This window comes from Limulus polyphemus, unplaced genomic scaffold (genome assembly GCF_000517525.1).
Source record: "Limulus polyphemus unplaced genomic scaffold, Limulus_polyphemus-2.1.2 Scaffold1410, whole genome shotgun sequence".
In the NCBI taxonomy this organism is placed as follows: Eukaryota; Metazoa; Arthropoda; class Merostomata; order Xiphosura; family Limulidae; genus Limulus; species Limulus polyphemus.
The window spans coordinates 195,913-213,882 of NW_013667020.1; the positions used below are offsets into that span (position 1 = coordinate 195,913).

Consider the following 17,970-nt stretch of genomic DNA (forward strand, 5'->3'; position numbering starts at 1 on the left):
ATCTTTCTGTACATCTGCTATGTCTTTTTCGATCTTGCCTTCGAACAAATTGATATTTGTTCGTAATTATTTTGTAACTCTTACTTGCCTTTCTTGCTATTCTTCTTTTAACTTCCTATCTCTTTCTTCTCGGTCTAATTTTAATTTTCTCAATTTTTCTTCTTGATCGTCTTTCAACTGTTTTCTATTTACCAGTAAATTTCAAATCTCAGTTTCCAACATGTGTCTTCCTTTTAGAGTTTATTCTTTATGTTATTCCTACCAAATTTATTCCTTTTCTGATAACAGTATTGTAACAGTTTTTATTGTTGGACAGATTCTTATAATAATAAGTAAAGAATACGAATGAAAAATTCAGTGCAATTAATGAGAACGAGAGCTTTTTCTTTTTCTCTCTCTCTCTCGGGTTACAAGCTTGTTTATGTCTTGTAATATTATATATATTTTGAATTTATTCTTTGTCCTTGTATGTGGTGGAATGACCTTCTGTAAGTTGGTTCGTTAGCTTTCACCCTTGTGTTCATGCTAAATAACACCCATCGCTAGTTGAAGAACTTTTACAGTTTGAGAAGGCAACTATTAACTATTTCAAAGCATTAGAAGCAAGCCGACCAACTAATATTATTTTATTCAATGTAAATATATATATTTTAAAGAAAGTAAGCACAAGTTACAAGTTATCTTTTTCGTACACATGTAAAATATTGACCTCCCACTTGTTTGTTGGAAATTGATACGCAACTTCCTGGAATATTTTGATTGGCTAAACGTTTTTTGTGGTCTTTGCTAAGACTTTCCAGGCCTTAACTTCTATCTTGCGAATTACGCTTGGAACAGAAACGAGAAAGTAAGGAAAGGAATTCTATAATCACAAGGCCAAATCAGAATATATATATATATATATAAAATGAATGAAAAGTTTCCTGATGTTGCCGAATATTGGACAAGCCCAAAAATTGTGGTAAGCTACATAATTCTAGTTAAGAACTGAAAAGATTAAATTTAAACAGCCATAATCGTTACTAATAGTAATACTGCTACAGTGCTAGGCCTTTGATATTAATACTAGTAGTTTAATAATAATACTTAGATTTGAACGTATGATAACAGTATTGCTATTAGATACAAATAAAATATTATTGGCATTACTACTACTAGAGAAGCAGTGATTTCTATTGCGTAAAAATTTATGAAAGAAAAGTAAAATTAAAGTCATAGGCCTCAGTTGAGTCAACATAGATTTAATTTACACGTCTGCAATTGTTCTCGTAACGTGTACGTTGTGTAAGCTTCGTCTGTTACTGTTAGTCTTTTTTTTTTTTTAGTTTACGATCTTGTGAGTTACATCATTTATATGCTCATTCAAATGTATTATACTTTACAAATGCTTAAAGTAATACGAAATAATTCTCAAACTTTAGATTAAAAATAACTTGAAGTGGTGAATCGTTTTTTGTTTGTTCAAATTGTTGTACGACCCATAATCTAAATTTTGTTTTTCTTGTGAATATTTGAGTGTTTATAATGGTATATCAATGAAATATGATATGACTGATAACATGACATTTAAGAACAAAAGGGAGCAGTTATTGTTAATCCATCTAGGCTGTCCCATTCACTAAAGTTTGAAAACGACAAAAAGGATTAAAGCCAGCTGTTATTATTCAAGTATTTATCAAAGTATATCTTAAACTCTCTTAAATTTATTGCATCCACCACTTCTAAAGGCAACCACACTGTTAGAAAAATAAAACTGTCTTAGCTGAAGATGACTTACCATGCCAAAATTTATATATATCTATCCTATCCTACTATTCTCATGATTAAGTGTGAAAAAAGATGAATGTATCAATACTATTAGTTCCCTTAACAATCTTAAATAACTCAATCAGTTCCTCTCTAACCCTTCTACTTTCAAGAGAAAACAATTTCAGAGATCTTAACTTGTCTTTTTCTATCATAATTATCCTTGTAGCCATCCTGTGAACCCTTTCTAACAATGAACTCTGAGGTATTCCACTGTGACATTAATCCATTTTGCATGAACTCCATTTGTAATGACTTGATAATTTCTTCCATCCTGTGAGCTTCCTATCCAATGAACCAACTTTTACCCTACACCAATAGAGATCATTTTTTAAAATGACTTTTATGTGGCACATCATCAAATGCTTTCTGGAAATCTAGATACACCAAATCCACACCTTTACCCTTATCTACATAAGCAGTAACCTCTTAAAAAATGTTAGAAGATTAGTAAAGCATGATATTTTTCCTAGGGAAATCATGTTGAATATAAACAACAAAATTTTAAACTTTTCAAAAGGACTTTGCAAAGCATTTTTTATCACAATTTCAAAACTTTTCCCACTGCTGATGTAAGACTAAAGGGCCATAATTACCTGGATAGTTTTTATTATCCATCTTGAAAAGAGAAGTAACGTTAGCCAACTTTCAATCTTTTGGCACCTACCCACTGTTCAGGGACTTGCAAAAAATATTAGCAAGTGACTCGCATATCCAATGTATAATGATATAGTGTATCATGAACCAGCAAGCTATTCTTCTTGTTTCTGGAGAGGGTAATGTAACCACAGCATCAATGGGAAAAACATTAGTAATTCTAAGAACCCTGTTGGTTAATTACTCCCAGCCTATTGAGTCAATCTCAAACAATCTTGGCAAACTGATGCTTTAGACAATGTTGAATATTCTATATGATTCAAGGTCAAAGTATGAAAGTTGCTGGATTGTTTCTCAAACAACAATGCTTTTCTTATGATCAGTGAGATGTAGGATGTTCAAAATTGGGATCACCTCAAAATCTTTATTTGTTGGTAGATAGAAAGCAAATGTTGTCTATGAAGAAGCTTTGCGATAAGTTTAAAATTTTGAGATAAAGTTTATGTTCAAGTTATTACTTTGAAATGTATGATTGCTGTTAAACTTGCATTGTGTTGATGGATATTTCAGCTTGTGTATATATATATATGGATATAGAAAGATAGATACCACCAATTTTTAGTGTAAATCAGGTTAAGCAAGTGACTTGTAATTATTATCAGTTTTATTTAAGTCAACTACAAATCAGATTTATAGGTAGGAAATAATAACAAAACATTACTTGTTTTATTTTTTATTTTAACATTATTTTATTTTAATTTTTACTGTCATAAATAAGAACTGATGAACCAGCAAGCTAGTCTTTTTCCAAGAGCAGGTCATGTAACCACAGTGTCAACAGGAGTGGTGTGTCTGATTTAGATAGGTCTAGCAGCTAAGCTATGTAATGTTAAGTGTCTTTACAGTAGCAAACTTAATTATCTCTTTTGGAATTAGTTATGTTCAATATTCCTTACATTGTTCAGTTAGAACTACAGTGAGGTCTATCATATACCGAGTAAATTATACATGTTGCCCATTTAACACACACTAGTTGCAACATTTTACCATATGTTTTTTGATGCCTTGAATTTTGACATTTGAGGCATATTAACATTACACTAGCTTTTAGGATACATTCTTACATGAAGAAAATTCTCAATTAAGCACACTGATCACAACTGACAGTATATGCTTAAAATTTTTGCTTGTTGTTAAGCAAGTTAATTTTTATATCCTTACAACTTTCTAATATTCTTTTAATTCATTAGATCTCCTGGTTCAATAAACATGAGTTTTGTAATTTAACTATTTGGTTTTTTGAATGAGTTTGCAACATCCTGAAGATTTTAAACATGCATTTTGTTCCTTAATGCTGTTAAAGCTTTATTGGGCATGGAAAACTTAAGTACAATTGACATCTTAAAATCCCAAAACAAAACTATGTATACTGGCAGAGACTCTCAAAACATTTCTGGCCAAATTAGTATCTTTATTGTAACAGTACTTCTTTAAATATAACATTTCTAGCACAATACAAACAAATTGCAGTCGTAGACAACGAAATGTGTACATTCACTTGTATATATGCTATACTTTATAAAACTTTAACTTATGATAGGCCGAAGTTCAATAAAGAGATAAATTAACACTGTAACCTGCATACGTTTTTTTTTTATTTAGTTAGGACTAAATTTTACTGTAATTAATACTATCGATAAATAAACTTATAATGTTATTCCACGACCTAACTTCAAACCTTTTTTAAAACTTTGATAAGTTTTTAATATTCTGTTGTTCTAAGTGGTTAGTAAAGTATATTTACATTCTCCTTTTGTTGTTGCTTCTTGTTTCATACAGCAATTGTAGCAACTTGATCACTGAGCTTTGCAGCTCTCTGCCGCAGGCAGACTGTTTGTTGTCGAGTGAATAATGCACATGCGCAGTTTTTCTTGGAGAGACATTCTAACTAAGCATGCTTATGCAGCAGGTTCTCGGTCAGAAACCATAATGGTTGTACATACAAACAAGCAGAATAATAGTATAGATTTTTGTGTAATATTTTTTTGTTTGTTGATAATATGCTCATATGATCATTGTTGTGGCTGTATGTAAATCTTGGGGGACTACATATACCATCTACTGGATAGATTATGAACTCTATATTAGTTCTTAACTACCCCCATAAAGGGGCATGCACATGTGGAAGGTGGAAAAACGTGTACATAGTTATAATTGTAACCTATTTTGAACATATTGAATATTTTTCTGCCCCCCTCCATTACATTTGTTATATTCTTCTTACTCCACAATGAAGTTTGTACAGTTTAAAAATAAAAGTTGGCGAGAGAGACATCTATATTGAAAAAGAACACACAAACAACTTTATAGCTGCAGGAATTTAAGAAAGCACAAGCACTATTGAGGTGAGGTTAGATCAAAGGTTTGTAAGGTTGGAACACTGTTAAGATACTCTAGCTTAATGACAGGTTTGTGAGGTGGTTAAGGAATAACAAGCACCAAATACATGGAAGTGCAATATATATAGGTTGTAATTTTGTTTGATTAAATAACATTCCTTACAATTCACCATTTTATATCTAGAATGTAAAAAGGGAGGAAAAATTGGCACACCTGTTATAAGTATTGCACAATACCTATAATAAAAACATGCATATAGTACATCACAACTATTATTCAATTATTAGGACTACTTTTATTCATAATTACTGGATGTGCCCAAATTATAGTAATCTAAAGATATAGAAGTGTCAAAAAATCCCTTGTTGTGCACAATAGGGATTGTAGAGTATAGAAGTAATAGTTCACCATTTTATTCATAAAAAATGATATTTCATGTAAGACATTGTGTTACTATAAGCACTCTTTCTATTATGCTTGGTGTTTCATATTTTTTCACAAAATGAAGTTGGTTATTACTATCTGTTTGCATATTGTTTACTCATACAAGCTCTAAAATTTCAGGATGTAATTCGCCTTCCATTATGTAGTTCATAGTGTACTTTATTTTTAAGAGATCATGTACATGTAAATAATTTCTCTCTATCAAACTCTGCATTGTATTGTGTAAGTGAACTGATGATTTCTAAAACATAAGTGTTTTGTACAATATACATTTTGTGCTACACATCAGATAGATATTTTTATTTCTTTGATATCTTTAAATTTCTAAATTATTTGCTTTTTCTTCTCTTTTCATGATATCAATTTTATTTGTTGTAATAGTGAATTATTATTTATTTATTTTTTGTGCATTTATTACTGTCAAAACGAGTAACTAGAAAGATGAAGCTTGATTAGTTTGACTATTAAATGACAAGAGAATTCAATACATTGCAGTAAATGTTTGTAATTGCTACATGTGCTTTTCAAGATAATGATAAACTGTATTTTATTCCTTCACTGGTTAATCAGATCAGTGTAAGTTACCATTTTATTTTTGATAGCCCAGTTGCTTGTATGCAACCTCACTTAATTGCTTTGAACCTCAATTATAGTATAAAGTTGAGCTGATAGTGTGTGTGTGGTGTTCTTAGTAATGAAAAATTCCTTCAGATGTATGTAGTTCAAGGTTATGTAGATGAATAACAGTAGAGTAATTTAAGCGTGTAATATTTTCATTGTATACGAGTATCAGGGTTTAACATACTAAATTCATTACTGCTACTGTATATTAGGGCCTAATCCAAACTGATTTTGATGCCATTTAGTTGGCTTTAAATCCTAAATTCTGGCTCTTAAATATTCCCAAATGATTCTTCAATACCATAATAATGTTTTATAACTTTTAACTAAAGTTTGAAAAACATTTTTTTTGTGTACAATATAATCAAGTGCTTGTATAAAAGAAAATATTTTTTAAGATATAAAATCAGCTGGAATGTTAAATTCTTCAGTATATATTGTGGTACTGTAGTTGTTCCCAAATTCAGAAGGACACTGTCCGTAATTTAAATCTATATCGGACCTTGCACGTGGCCTGGTACATCCATTATAACATTCATTTATTAAGCTTGTATTATGTACATGCATTGTTTATTAACATTAAAAGTATACTTGTTTGATTAAGAATATCTGGAAAGAGAAGGGTTAAGCATAACTTTATGTTAATGTACGTTAACTTTTTTTTTTTGTCAAAAAAAAAGGGTGGTTATCTTAGATTTTATTTAGTGAATTATTTTGAAAACAAATTATCATTCTATCATGTGTGTGATTTATATTCAAATTAAGTAAAAACAAAATGTTTGTATATTTTCATTTCAGCTGAAATGTGTAGGCCCAAAACTGGTTCCCTTCTTCAAGACAGTAGCCATTTACTTTGTTTTGGCCATCCCCCGTGAAAACCCTTCCTGGTTTGCGTGCCTCATCAAGTGCCTTCCTGTTTTGTCTCTTTGTGTCTTTGTCCTCCTACATGGGATTAGCTTAGGAGAGAAACATGCCTACTCCAGAAGAATTTTGGCAGGGATGATTTTCTCGTGTATGGGAGATGCTTTACTAATCTGGCCGTGTTGTTTCATTTGGGGCATGGCTTCTTTTGCTGTCGGTCATTTTATGTATATTTGGGGATTTGGTATGCGACCATTCAACCCAATAGCTGGCTTGGTTTGTGCAGCTATGACTATAATTGGCTACTATTTTCTTTTTCCTGGACTTTATGGTCAGTATGTTTATCTTCATACAAGTGTTTCATAGTTTTTTTTACAATTGTATAGCTGTTTTTAATCTAATTTTATCTATTCACTGGTTTTGCAAATGATGATATACAAATTATATCCATAAATGAATACATTTGTCTATAATAAAGTTTAAAGGATCATGACACTAGCACATTAAAGCTTAACTTGGAACCACTAAAACCTTGAAATATTCAGTTGGTTGTTTAACTTTAATGAAAAGAGTTAATATAATTCTGAGGTTGATTTAAAGACAACTTTGAATCTTAGAGTTAAAAGGTTATTACAAAAATTCTGATTCTAAAAGTTTGGAACAATGGAGAAATTCTTAAAAACTAGGATCTGTTTTATGATAAATCTAAAAGGTTAGAGGTAATTTGACTTGCATGTTTAAAATTGATTGAAGTTGGATTATCTCACATTGATCTGTTTCATAAGAGGATTGGAAACACAGACTTTGGAAGGCCAGATTGATATTAATCTAGAGTATAATTATTTATCAGTTAAATCTTTAAGTTAGTAGAATATTTTGGTGTGTGCTTGTACAAACTATTACTCTAAATGTATCAATAAGTATGAAGATATGTAGGATAACATTACTAGTTTGGTTTTGTTATTATGTCAACTATTTTCACCTTTTGTGTGTTTGTTTGTCAGGTTTCTATAGAGGCCAGATTCTTTACAGTAGGTGTCTGTGACTTATTGACGATTGTACGTTTTTTCAACACTTAAGTTATTATAGATGGATGCTTTTAGAAACAGAGAATTGTTTTTAATCTATGGTTTAATGACATAATTGTTAATGTTGAATTATGCAAAATTATTTAAATGTATAATAGTTAAATATATAGGATACAAATGTAAACAGAGTTGTTTAATATATACATAAATTAATAGATCTGGTGAAAGGATTACTCATAAGTAAAATAAACTGAATTACTGTATTGCCCCTTACTTCTGCCTCGGGGGTGTTGCAAACTGCAAGGGGGCACTAATTTTTCACATGTGATTTGTAGATTTCAGTGCTGATAAGCGTGTGTGTTTGTTTTTCTTTTTTTTTTCAAATCAAAATTACAGTAATATAAGTGGATTATACATTGGATTATAAGTAAAGGATTATATGTTGTAGTACTATTACTGATACACAAGATAAGTTTTATAAAAATACAGCGGGGTATGATTAAAGAGGGGCTTTAATTAGAGGCAATACGGTAATAAGTGGGTTTACTATGGAGTTATGCATTAGAAAGATGCAGGTTACTGGCCCAATGTTTTACAGGTTTAATATATATCTGAACATTACCATTATAAAATATTTTACTCATTTGTACAGTTAATGAAATTTTCTGTTAATAAGTTTTGTTTTATTACTTATCACATGAGTTCAATATCAGAACTAATGTTTTTGTTTATATCCTATCTGTAGAAGATTACCAAATGTAGTTGTGTACTGTACCTGTATAAAGTAGTACATACCTTAAATGTTTTATCAAGGAGGTTGGATGTAATCATCAGATCTTTTACATTACTAGTTTTTTATTTTCTGTCACATGCTCTTGTCTTGAATATGTTGTTTTGTTAAATAATACCATGTAGTCATAGGGTTTTCATAAAGGTACTAGAAAGCATAAATCTACTGATTTTAAGTAAACTTCTACTTTTATTCAACATCTAAGTAACATTTATTTTATCAAAATATTTAAATTTTTACTATCACTGCAGCTGTTTTTTTTATCCAAAGTAAGAAAAAGTAACAAAATGCAATAATGTTGTGTATGCATGTAAACTACTCTATACTACATCTAAATTAATAGTTGCTAACAAAGTTAAAATAATAAAAATGTTAAATTTTGCATGCACACTAAATATGCAGAGTTAACAGGTTATATTTTATTCAAACACTAATGCATCATTTTCAGATGCTTTTTATACTACCATGTCTCAAGATACCAGTCCATTTAATCAGTTGTCTGAATTGTTAAATGTTCTCTCATGTATAGATGCATTGCAGGGCTCATTTTAGGTGGGCTTATTTTTTGGCTGTCTGTACACTTGTGCATGCAATTTTTTTTCATTAAAAATTTACATTATTTCAAAATATAATGTTTCCATTATGATTCTATTTTGTTGTTGTTGTTTTTTTTAAACAAAGTTCTGTTCTGTTCCAGGGGCTTATGCTTGGTCAGTTCCATTGTACATACTCTTATTAATGATCATGGTTTGGAGGGCTGTTGCCAGAGTTCAGCTATTTGAAGACTTGTGGACTTGGACTAAGCTTTGTTCTTGTGGAGGAGGAATCCTTTTTGCTCTCTCTGATGGACTTATTGGAATTAGAATGTTCCATCTATCCTCTTCTCACCCTTTCATTCAGACAGCTATTATGGTAACTTACTATGCTGCACAACTGGGCATTGCTTTGTCTGTGGTTGACAGCACAGCAATGGCTGTTCTTAGTGCAGCAAATAGCACCACTTCAACCATTAACTATTGTACCCCTATGAAAAATGAGAAACCAATGATTCCTATCAATTGTCAGAAGGTTGCAGAAAAACTTAAGAATGCAAAACTTGCCAATAATTCTCCAGAATTAGTTCTGTCAAAAGTTGAATAAGTTATTTTCACATTTTGGAGATCAGATAAAGAAAGAGAAAAAATTTTCATTGTGTATTTATGTTTTTTAAAGAGCCATCTCTCATGGTATGATAAAAGAAAAGCCTTCCTGTTTTACTTTATCTTTGTTGTCTTCCATAATGATATTACCTTTGTACCATGGTTGACATCTAATATGTTATTATTCACACAGATATAATCTATGTGTTTTGAAGTTTTTAGAAAAATAAGCAACCAGAAAAGAATGAAGGTTTAAACAAGTAGGTAATTATGTATACTGTACTATTCACACATATTTTGTATAAACAGATTTGTGCCAATCCTTTCTGTTAGACTGGGGTAATATTTCATATGTTCGTAAATTGAAAACTGATGAACTAAAACTATTGAATCATTATAAAATTACAGTATATTAAACTACACCACAATGATAGATATTTAACTTTATTTTGTATAAAAATTTAGTGTAAGTAATTAATCGTGCTTGTATATCTATATCTATTATATATATATAGCTCTTATGTAAGAATTCTGTATACAAAATGTGGTCAAACTACTTTACCAAAAAAATGTTGAAACATTCATGTACCTTGAGTATTTGTATTGTTGACTAACTTATCCTAATAAGTATTGCTAATAATGAGCAAAAATTATACACTGTGTATTTGTAATAAGTCAATATCAGGGTACTTTAATTATGTTGTCAAAGGTGGAAAAATATTTAGCATTAACTTAAAATATGTTGTAAGTATGCTAGTGCCAAAAGTAGCCCAAAAAAGCTTAAATCTTTATCTTCTTAATTTTATGAAACATGATAATGCATGACAAAGCTTGACTGTTTGGCTTAAAACAAGCTTATAAATAATGCTATTTAGATATTTTTACTTTTTTCATAAAACTATAGTAGAGGTGTTATCTCTATGTGGTTTAGAATGAAACAAAAAATCATAATAGCAGCCATTAACTGAATAATAAAAGTTAGAACAGCTGAGTTTTTAAAGCTGGAAATCTTTAAGCAGAAAACAGCCAGTTTTTTCAGGTGATAATTATTTTCATTGAGGTTCCAAGCTAGGAAATTAAGATGGGAGTCAGAATGACAATAATTACAAACTTTTTAGCAAGATACTTTATAAATTTTGACCATATAATTGAAAAATGAAAGCCTTTTTGTGTTTCTTTGGTTTGTTGAGTGAGGACAATTGTGTGTTTTCTCATCTCTAAACTTAAATTGTAACAAGGTAGGGAAACAAAAATATTTATAACCCCAGAACTTGAACTTGAATCAGTGTTATTTTGAATATGTAGTATGAAAAATGTGTCAACGATTTTGCTATACTTTATTGTTTTATATAAAGCCTTTAAATAAACTATAAATAACTGATATGAATATTTGTACCATAATTAATCATAAATGATAAAAACAAAAAATAGATGGGTGGTTCAATATAGAAAACATATGTTGCTATATTTAGTTTCATAGCTTGATGTTATAATGGAATGCTTTCATATATTTTATTCACAAGTAAATGTACTTTGATATGAATATTTTGAATATTTTTTGTGTAAAATAAAACATTTTTCATACAGACTATAACGAGATAGTTAAAGATGAGCTCTATATTCATAAATTAGCTAAGTCTGTATATATGTTCCCTACACCTATTATTTTCTCTTTTTATTGTGAGTTGTGAATATACCTATAAAGTCTACCAGCCAATAAAGTGTCAATTTTTTAAAGTTTAAGACAGTTTACATTATGATACTAGATGTCTCAATCAAATTTTTCATTTTCTGTATAAAAAAAAGAATGAACACTGTACATATTTTATACAAGTATTCTAAATGTGGTTTCGCTTAATTAAGTTTCTGATACACAGACTTGTAAGGTAATTCATATTTTCAAAACTTAGCATATAAATTATTGCATCTTTCATTTTGTTTTGATAAAACTATAGTAGAGGTGTTATTTCTATATGGTTTAAAATGGAAAGGAGAAATAATGATAGTAATTCTTAAATGTGATAAATTGGAAAAGCTTTTTTTTTTTTTTATAAAGTGTAGTGCAGTATTTCAGTTTAGAATCAGTATGGATTATTCCTTGTTAAATAACAAAAATTCAAATCTTCTAGACTTGTTCCCATAACGTTTAATTGGACATAATTTACTGGTTATAACTTCTTTTATAAACTGCAGTATTGAACAGCTTATTTGCACTTGTATATTTGTAAGCATTGTTCATAGTACTCTTTGTTTCCATTAATAATCTGAGAATGCAGAATCATTGCATTCATTCTTCCATTTAATTCACCACTTGTATGTCACAACAGAACTTTTCATGATTAATTTCTATGTTTATTTTTAGTTATAGACATTTCTTTTGAGAAAATTTTCTAGAAAAATAGGTTTGATTTAGCATTTTTGTTTGTCAGGTACAAATATATAGTGTACATTGTGTCTTTTATTTGTGTATACAATCCAAGTTTGATTATTCCTACTATTGCTGTTTTATTGTGTATGGGTGCATACATAATTTTTATATGGTCCTTGTATACCATATGTAATTTGTAAAATTAAGTAACGAAAATCATTAATTTAGGTTATTCAAGGTTTAGCTTTTGAGTTTATTGGTTAAAAATTAGAGTAAAATGTACATAGAAATTTTGGTTGTCCTGTGGCTACAAGAATGAAGTTCACTATCAAGTAAGTACAATTTAATATCACTCAATAAACTATTTATAGCAACATTTGCATCTGGTTACTCATAAATCCTCGAAATTAGGATACCAAGTCCATGAGAAAAAGATGCCATTGTAAGTGAATTAATTGAGAAAACACCTTGGCAAATACCATTCTCATTCTTAAGAGATTTTTTCCAATTAAAGATGCACTTAATACTTGAGCAGAGTACAAGGCAAGTTTCCTCACCAAGGTAAAAAAAATTGAAAATTTAAATTAGAATTTTACATTGATTAAATATGTTTGGTGAAATCATAAACTTTCCAAGTTAAATCTGTGGCATAAATTGTCATGACCTGCCCATATGATGCTCAACTTTCACTGGAAGTCAAAATCAAATGATATTTGTTTAAAAAAGTCATTTAATGCTTTCATGCTAGCAAAATACTGTAAGAGACTCCTAACAACTTTGTTTACAAATATTGATATTATTTTTTTAAAGTAAAACTGGCTTCTTTGTACTGAGCAAACAGAAAATATATTTGAAATATATCAAAGTGTTGTAAATTTAAAGTAATAAATTTCACTTTCCTCTCAGATACTACAACACTCAGTAATTCAAAACTACATGCCTGGTGGTTTGGGTGTTTAACTTGCAACCTGAGGGTTGTGGATTTGAATCCCTATCACTGAATATGTTTGCCCCCTTTTAGCTGTGGGCCATTAAAATGTTACAGCCAATCTCACTATTTGTTGGTAAAAAAAGTAGCCCAAATGTTGGTAGTGAGTGGTGTTGGCTAGCTGTCTTCCCTCTTGTCTATTATTGCTAAATTGGGGACTACTAATATAGGTAGCCCTCAAATAGCTTTGCAAGAAATTCAAAACAAACAAAACAATGTATGTATTGACAGAGTGCATGCTAGTTTTGGTTATGAATCATATTTTGATGAACCCAACTTTTTTTTTTTAATTAAACTAATACAATGTAAAAGCTAATAAATAAGGAATTATCAGTATTTCCAGCAGCCTACCCAAAATATTAAAATACACTTTAGAACTTAGAAGTGGAAACTAAATTTGTGTGATGTTACCTACTTACTTTTTTCTTAGCCTTTCCTTGAGTAATGTTCATGTAGGTGACAAAATCATGTAAACGGACAATTTGAGTGTGTGAAATAAATGTCAAGACAAACAGTTTATATGTTGCATATTTAATTAAAAGGACAAAAAGAAAATGTTTTTTTTCAATGATGGCATTTTTATTTGTTTGTTTTAACAGTTGTCTATGACATTTTCAAAAAATGCCATGGCTTTCCCGTATGCTGTCGTTAATTTCAAGGACTGCTTTTACATCTTATGAGTATTTGTCAAAAGTTGAGAACCTCATGTAACTAAGATTCGGTTTATGTTTTCATTAATTGTTTTGACACCAGACCAAATATTTTTACTTATTAACCAATTACATACTTTTTCCTCCCAGCTCTAACAACTTTAATGGGAAAAAATGTGAAGTTTTGTTTAGAAGTTGTAGAAAAGTAAGTCTTTGAGCATTTCTGTGCTGGAATGTCATTTAGTTATTTTGTTAAATAAACTTGTAAAAGATTAAAATATTTTCTACAAACATTATTTCTGACACGTTTTCATGATTGTCACTTAGTTTATTTTGGGTTTTGCTCCTTATTCATTCTTACTCATGTAAGCTAACAAGATTGTTTTATATTAATTTGGGCTTATTTGTAATAAAAGTGAAGTATTGATTTTTTCAAACTTCAGAACTTAATCTACATTTTATAAGGTTTGTAGAGAGTAAAATAACCTCTTAACCCAAAATAACATCAATGCGACCACTGTTGATATGCTTGTTTTCAAAAACAAAGTCAATTTTAATTATACACACATTTGATTCTAATTTGTTTACAGAGTTACTCCTGTAATTGCTTAAGTATTTTTGCTACAAATTTTCAAAATGTGTAACTATTTCATTTTTTCTTTTAATAGATATGTGGATGTTACATGACATCTTTACATGGTCTGGTAAATATATTAATGTAAACTTTTTTTTTCATGTAAATCAAAGAGTTGTTTTATTTTAGAATATTTTGTACCTTGGTTTTGGAAATCTATTACTGAAAAACTGAGAGATTTTAAACTGATAAGAGTAGTTTCAGGCATTATACATTAACTGTATCATTAGGAAAACAATGTTATTGTATCTTGCACACTTCATAAGGGACTGAGATTACCATAAAATGGAAGACTACACAGATCATTTTGAGATGGAGTTCATAAAGCTATTAAAAATTTAGCTGTCTGTGTAATAAAAATCTTAGCAGTATTTATGAAAATACTGTGGGTGCATCAGCTGCTGGAAGACTACACAGATCATTTTGAGATGGAGTTCATGAAGCTATTAAAAATTTAGCTGTCTGTGTAATAAAAATCATAGCACTATTTATGAAAATACTGTGGGTGCATCAGCTGCATAGCAATTTAGTTCCTACATAATTCTGCAAAACTACAAATAGAAAGTTTTATTACAACTTAAGTATGAATATTTTCTTCTTTATGCTCTTATTTTAATAATTTGATTGTTTCCCCCTCCCCAAATTTAATGTGAAAACTTCAACTATAGTACAAGTATGTATATTTTTCTGTTTGATATAATTTATTTGGTTATTAATTTTTTTTCTCTTAAAAGAGTCTGGGTGCGAGTATTTTTATGTTCTTTTTGTGGTTATTGGGCTTCTAAAGTCCAAGTTAGATTCATTGCACCTTTTCAAATGATCTTAATTTTAGTAACTTTCTCTTAAAACATTAACAAATTTACTAACAAACATACTGAATGTATAAACTGTTAGAGACAAAAAAATGTATTTATACTTTGAATGCAAAAAATTAAATTTTGTAATTATCTTATTATTAAAATTTTTGGCTTATGTAATATTAATTATTATTACGCTGGTGCAGATCAGTGTTTGAATGTTTAGTTAACAAAGAAAGCTTTGTTCCTGGTCAATTTATTCTTTAAAAATGTTTTTACTTAGTTTGCTTTAGTTGTATTTGCAGATTTGAATCCTTACTGGATTTGCTAAGTGCACAAATTATAAATTGTTTGTGTACTGATGATAGGGTACATGATTTATATGATAAAGCAACAATGATTAGTTGCTGTTGGCACAAGCTTGAGCAAGTGCAAGGCTTTCTGTATTACTTAATGACTGTGGTAACTTGAATCAAGTTGTGACTACTTTATGATTTACAAAGTAATCATATTTCCCTTTCTTTGTAAAAATAAATGTTTAGATTTGTTTCTCTAAGTGCTGTAATGTAATAATAATCAAACAAATAACAGCTTTTAAGTCTCATAACATTCATTGAAGACATTTATTATTTGGAGTGATACATATTGCTATGATACTCTAAAATATAGTAAGCTAAATCTAAAACCAAATTATTATTTCAGAAAACTGTAGTGGTTCAGCAAAAGACATCAGTGCAATAAGCATTTGTACTAGTCTTTCCATCATTAAAAACAAAACAGAATTATTGAAGGATTGTTTTTCTAACTTGGAATTAGAATATTAGGTTTTAGGTAAGTTAGAGTAAATTTTTGAGTCTTTTTATTGTGTGAATTGATTACTTTTAATGTTTAAATGTTGGTGCATAGCTTTCAATAAATTGGTTCAATTCTGTCATGCTTGTGTTTATTTTCATACATATAACACATTAAAAATTCATTACAAAGTTACTTTTTAAATATTTTCTAGAGAGTATTACATTGTGATTACACCAAGAAATGTCAATTGATCTGGGACACTTCCAAGATGGAGTGTGATTAACTCTAAAGGTTATATATATATACACACACACACACACACACACACACACACACACACACACACACACACACACACACATATATACAATTTTATTGTTTGATGATGATTACATTGTAATTGCAAATAGTAAGTGGGTTTGCAGAGTATTTGTGTGTCTGATTCCTAACTAAAACGTACTCACTCAAGGTGTAAACCTGATACGAAGACCTTTATCAATCTGAAAGCTTGTTTTGGATTTCAGAACAAAGCACAAAGTTATCTGCGCAAAGTACTGAACATATTAACTGGGGGAAGAAAGGTGTAATGCATTTATATTTTGAATGCAAAGAAATAAGCAGTCTATGCACAATGTGTTATACAAAATGAATCATTATATCTGTTAAAGACAAAAACACTGTGTATATTTCTGTTAATACATTGGATGTTTGTCTGCTACTGTATTTATTAATTGGTTAACTGACATTTTCACTCAATGTTTTCCCACAAATCAACTCACTAAAGGTCGTACTTAGATTGTTAAAATCTAACATTTCTTATTTAATTGGAGACATTGAATTTACCCATAGTGACTAGTGCTACCCTGTCATTTGCATTCAACATAGAAGAGTTTGTAACCTCTAGATATTTGCCTTACTAGTGAAGGGCACTGTTGTCATTGGCCTTCTTGTGCAGAGTTACACCAGTATTATTCATGAATGGAACAGGTATTATCTCTAAAGAAAAAACTAAATCAACAGTTTTCTGGACCATGTATTATACAAAACCTGCATAGATTTAGAATAGATACCACACTTTCCTTCCTTCTCTGTTTCAGGCTTGTCTTCAAGCTGACAATTAGATTTAATCTTAGAACTAATTAAGTTTATGGATGGTCCAGAATAACACTAACTTTTCATCTCTAAATGTTCAAATGCAACCTGTATGACACAACCCTTAAACAAAGAACTATAACTTGTACATCAAACATTAAAACTCTTTAACTAAGGAAAATGTAATACACTACTGAAGAAATAATAAAGAAAGCCTTTAGTACTTGAAAATATAAATATGTACTTCAACCTTAAAGAATGAAATGAAACACCTTTATAAGGATTAGTACATAGTAAAAAAATAGATCATTTAAACAATGATATAAACTAAATAAAAATCTAACCAAGAAAAAATGCACAAGTAAACTCTTTAACATAGACTATGGCTAGTGGTTATAAATCGATTATTAGAATACTGTTTAACTGATAAATTCAGTGAAAATATACATGAGGATATCAAATTTTAAGTCACATATCACATAATGAACCCTTTGGCAACTTGATGTACATAATGCAACAATGTAAAAATTTAGCAATTGAATTACCCTACTTTAATACTTAATTTCATAAATGAAGAGAAATGAAATCACATTAAAATCCAATGTATTACAATGAGCTCTTTTAAAGACTGTCAACTTTGGAATGTAGTATGTAGTGTAGGTGCTGACATTGCAAACACATCTGGCATTACTGATGATAAATACATTGTATTCTCTAATAGGACAAATGAGTTCTGTTTCTTCCTCACCAGTACTGGTTCTTACTTTGGAAATGTCAGCACTGGTGATGTGGTCAGTTGCTAGTAGGCTTGTCTCCTCGGGAGTCGATGGGGTTGTTGTCACTGTGACTTCCTCACTGATAAACACATTCAGTGGAGTCTTGATTTCCACCAGCCCTCCTTCTGCTGATGGGAGCTGCTCAGCCCTTGGAGACTTCAGGACCAACCCAATAACAGAAGAG

The 17,970-nt window shown here is 29.8% G+C and overlaps 1 protein-coding gene across 1 annotated transcript; it reads left to right on the forward strand.

The window, feature by feature from the left end:
- The first annotated feature begins 773 nt into the window (after nt 1-773).
- Nucleotides 774-16,057, forward strand: LOC106463448 (lysoplasmalogenase-like protein TMEM86A). The gene is made up of 3 exons (XM_013923476.2): nt 774-961; nt 6,667-7,060; nt 9,245-16,057. The coding sequence occupies exons 1-3, from the start codon at nt 908-910 to the stop codon at nt 9,685-9,687; spliced, it is 891 nt and encodes a 296-aa protein (XP_013778930.1). The 5' UTR covers nt 774-907; the 3' UTR covers nt 9,688-16,057.
- The last annotated feature ends 1,913 nt before the right edge of the window (nt 16,058-17,970 follow it).

What these genes read in the sequence shown, in the direction of transcription:
- LOC106463448 (XM_013923476.2), top strand. Translation starts at nt 908, where the DNA reads ATGAATGAAAAGTTTCCTGATGTTGCCGAATATTGGACAAGCCCAAAA. An exon ending in GGACAAGCCCAAAAATTGTG is followed by an intron (nt 962 to 6,666) that starts GTAAGCTACATA and finishes TTTTCATTTCAG; the next exon opens with CTGAAATGTGTAGGCCCAAA. An exon ending in TCTTTTTCCTGGACTTTATG is followed by an intron (nt 7,061 to 9,244) that starts GTCAGTATGTTT and finishes GTTCTGTTCCAG; the next exon opens with GGGCTTATGCTTGGTCAGTT.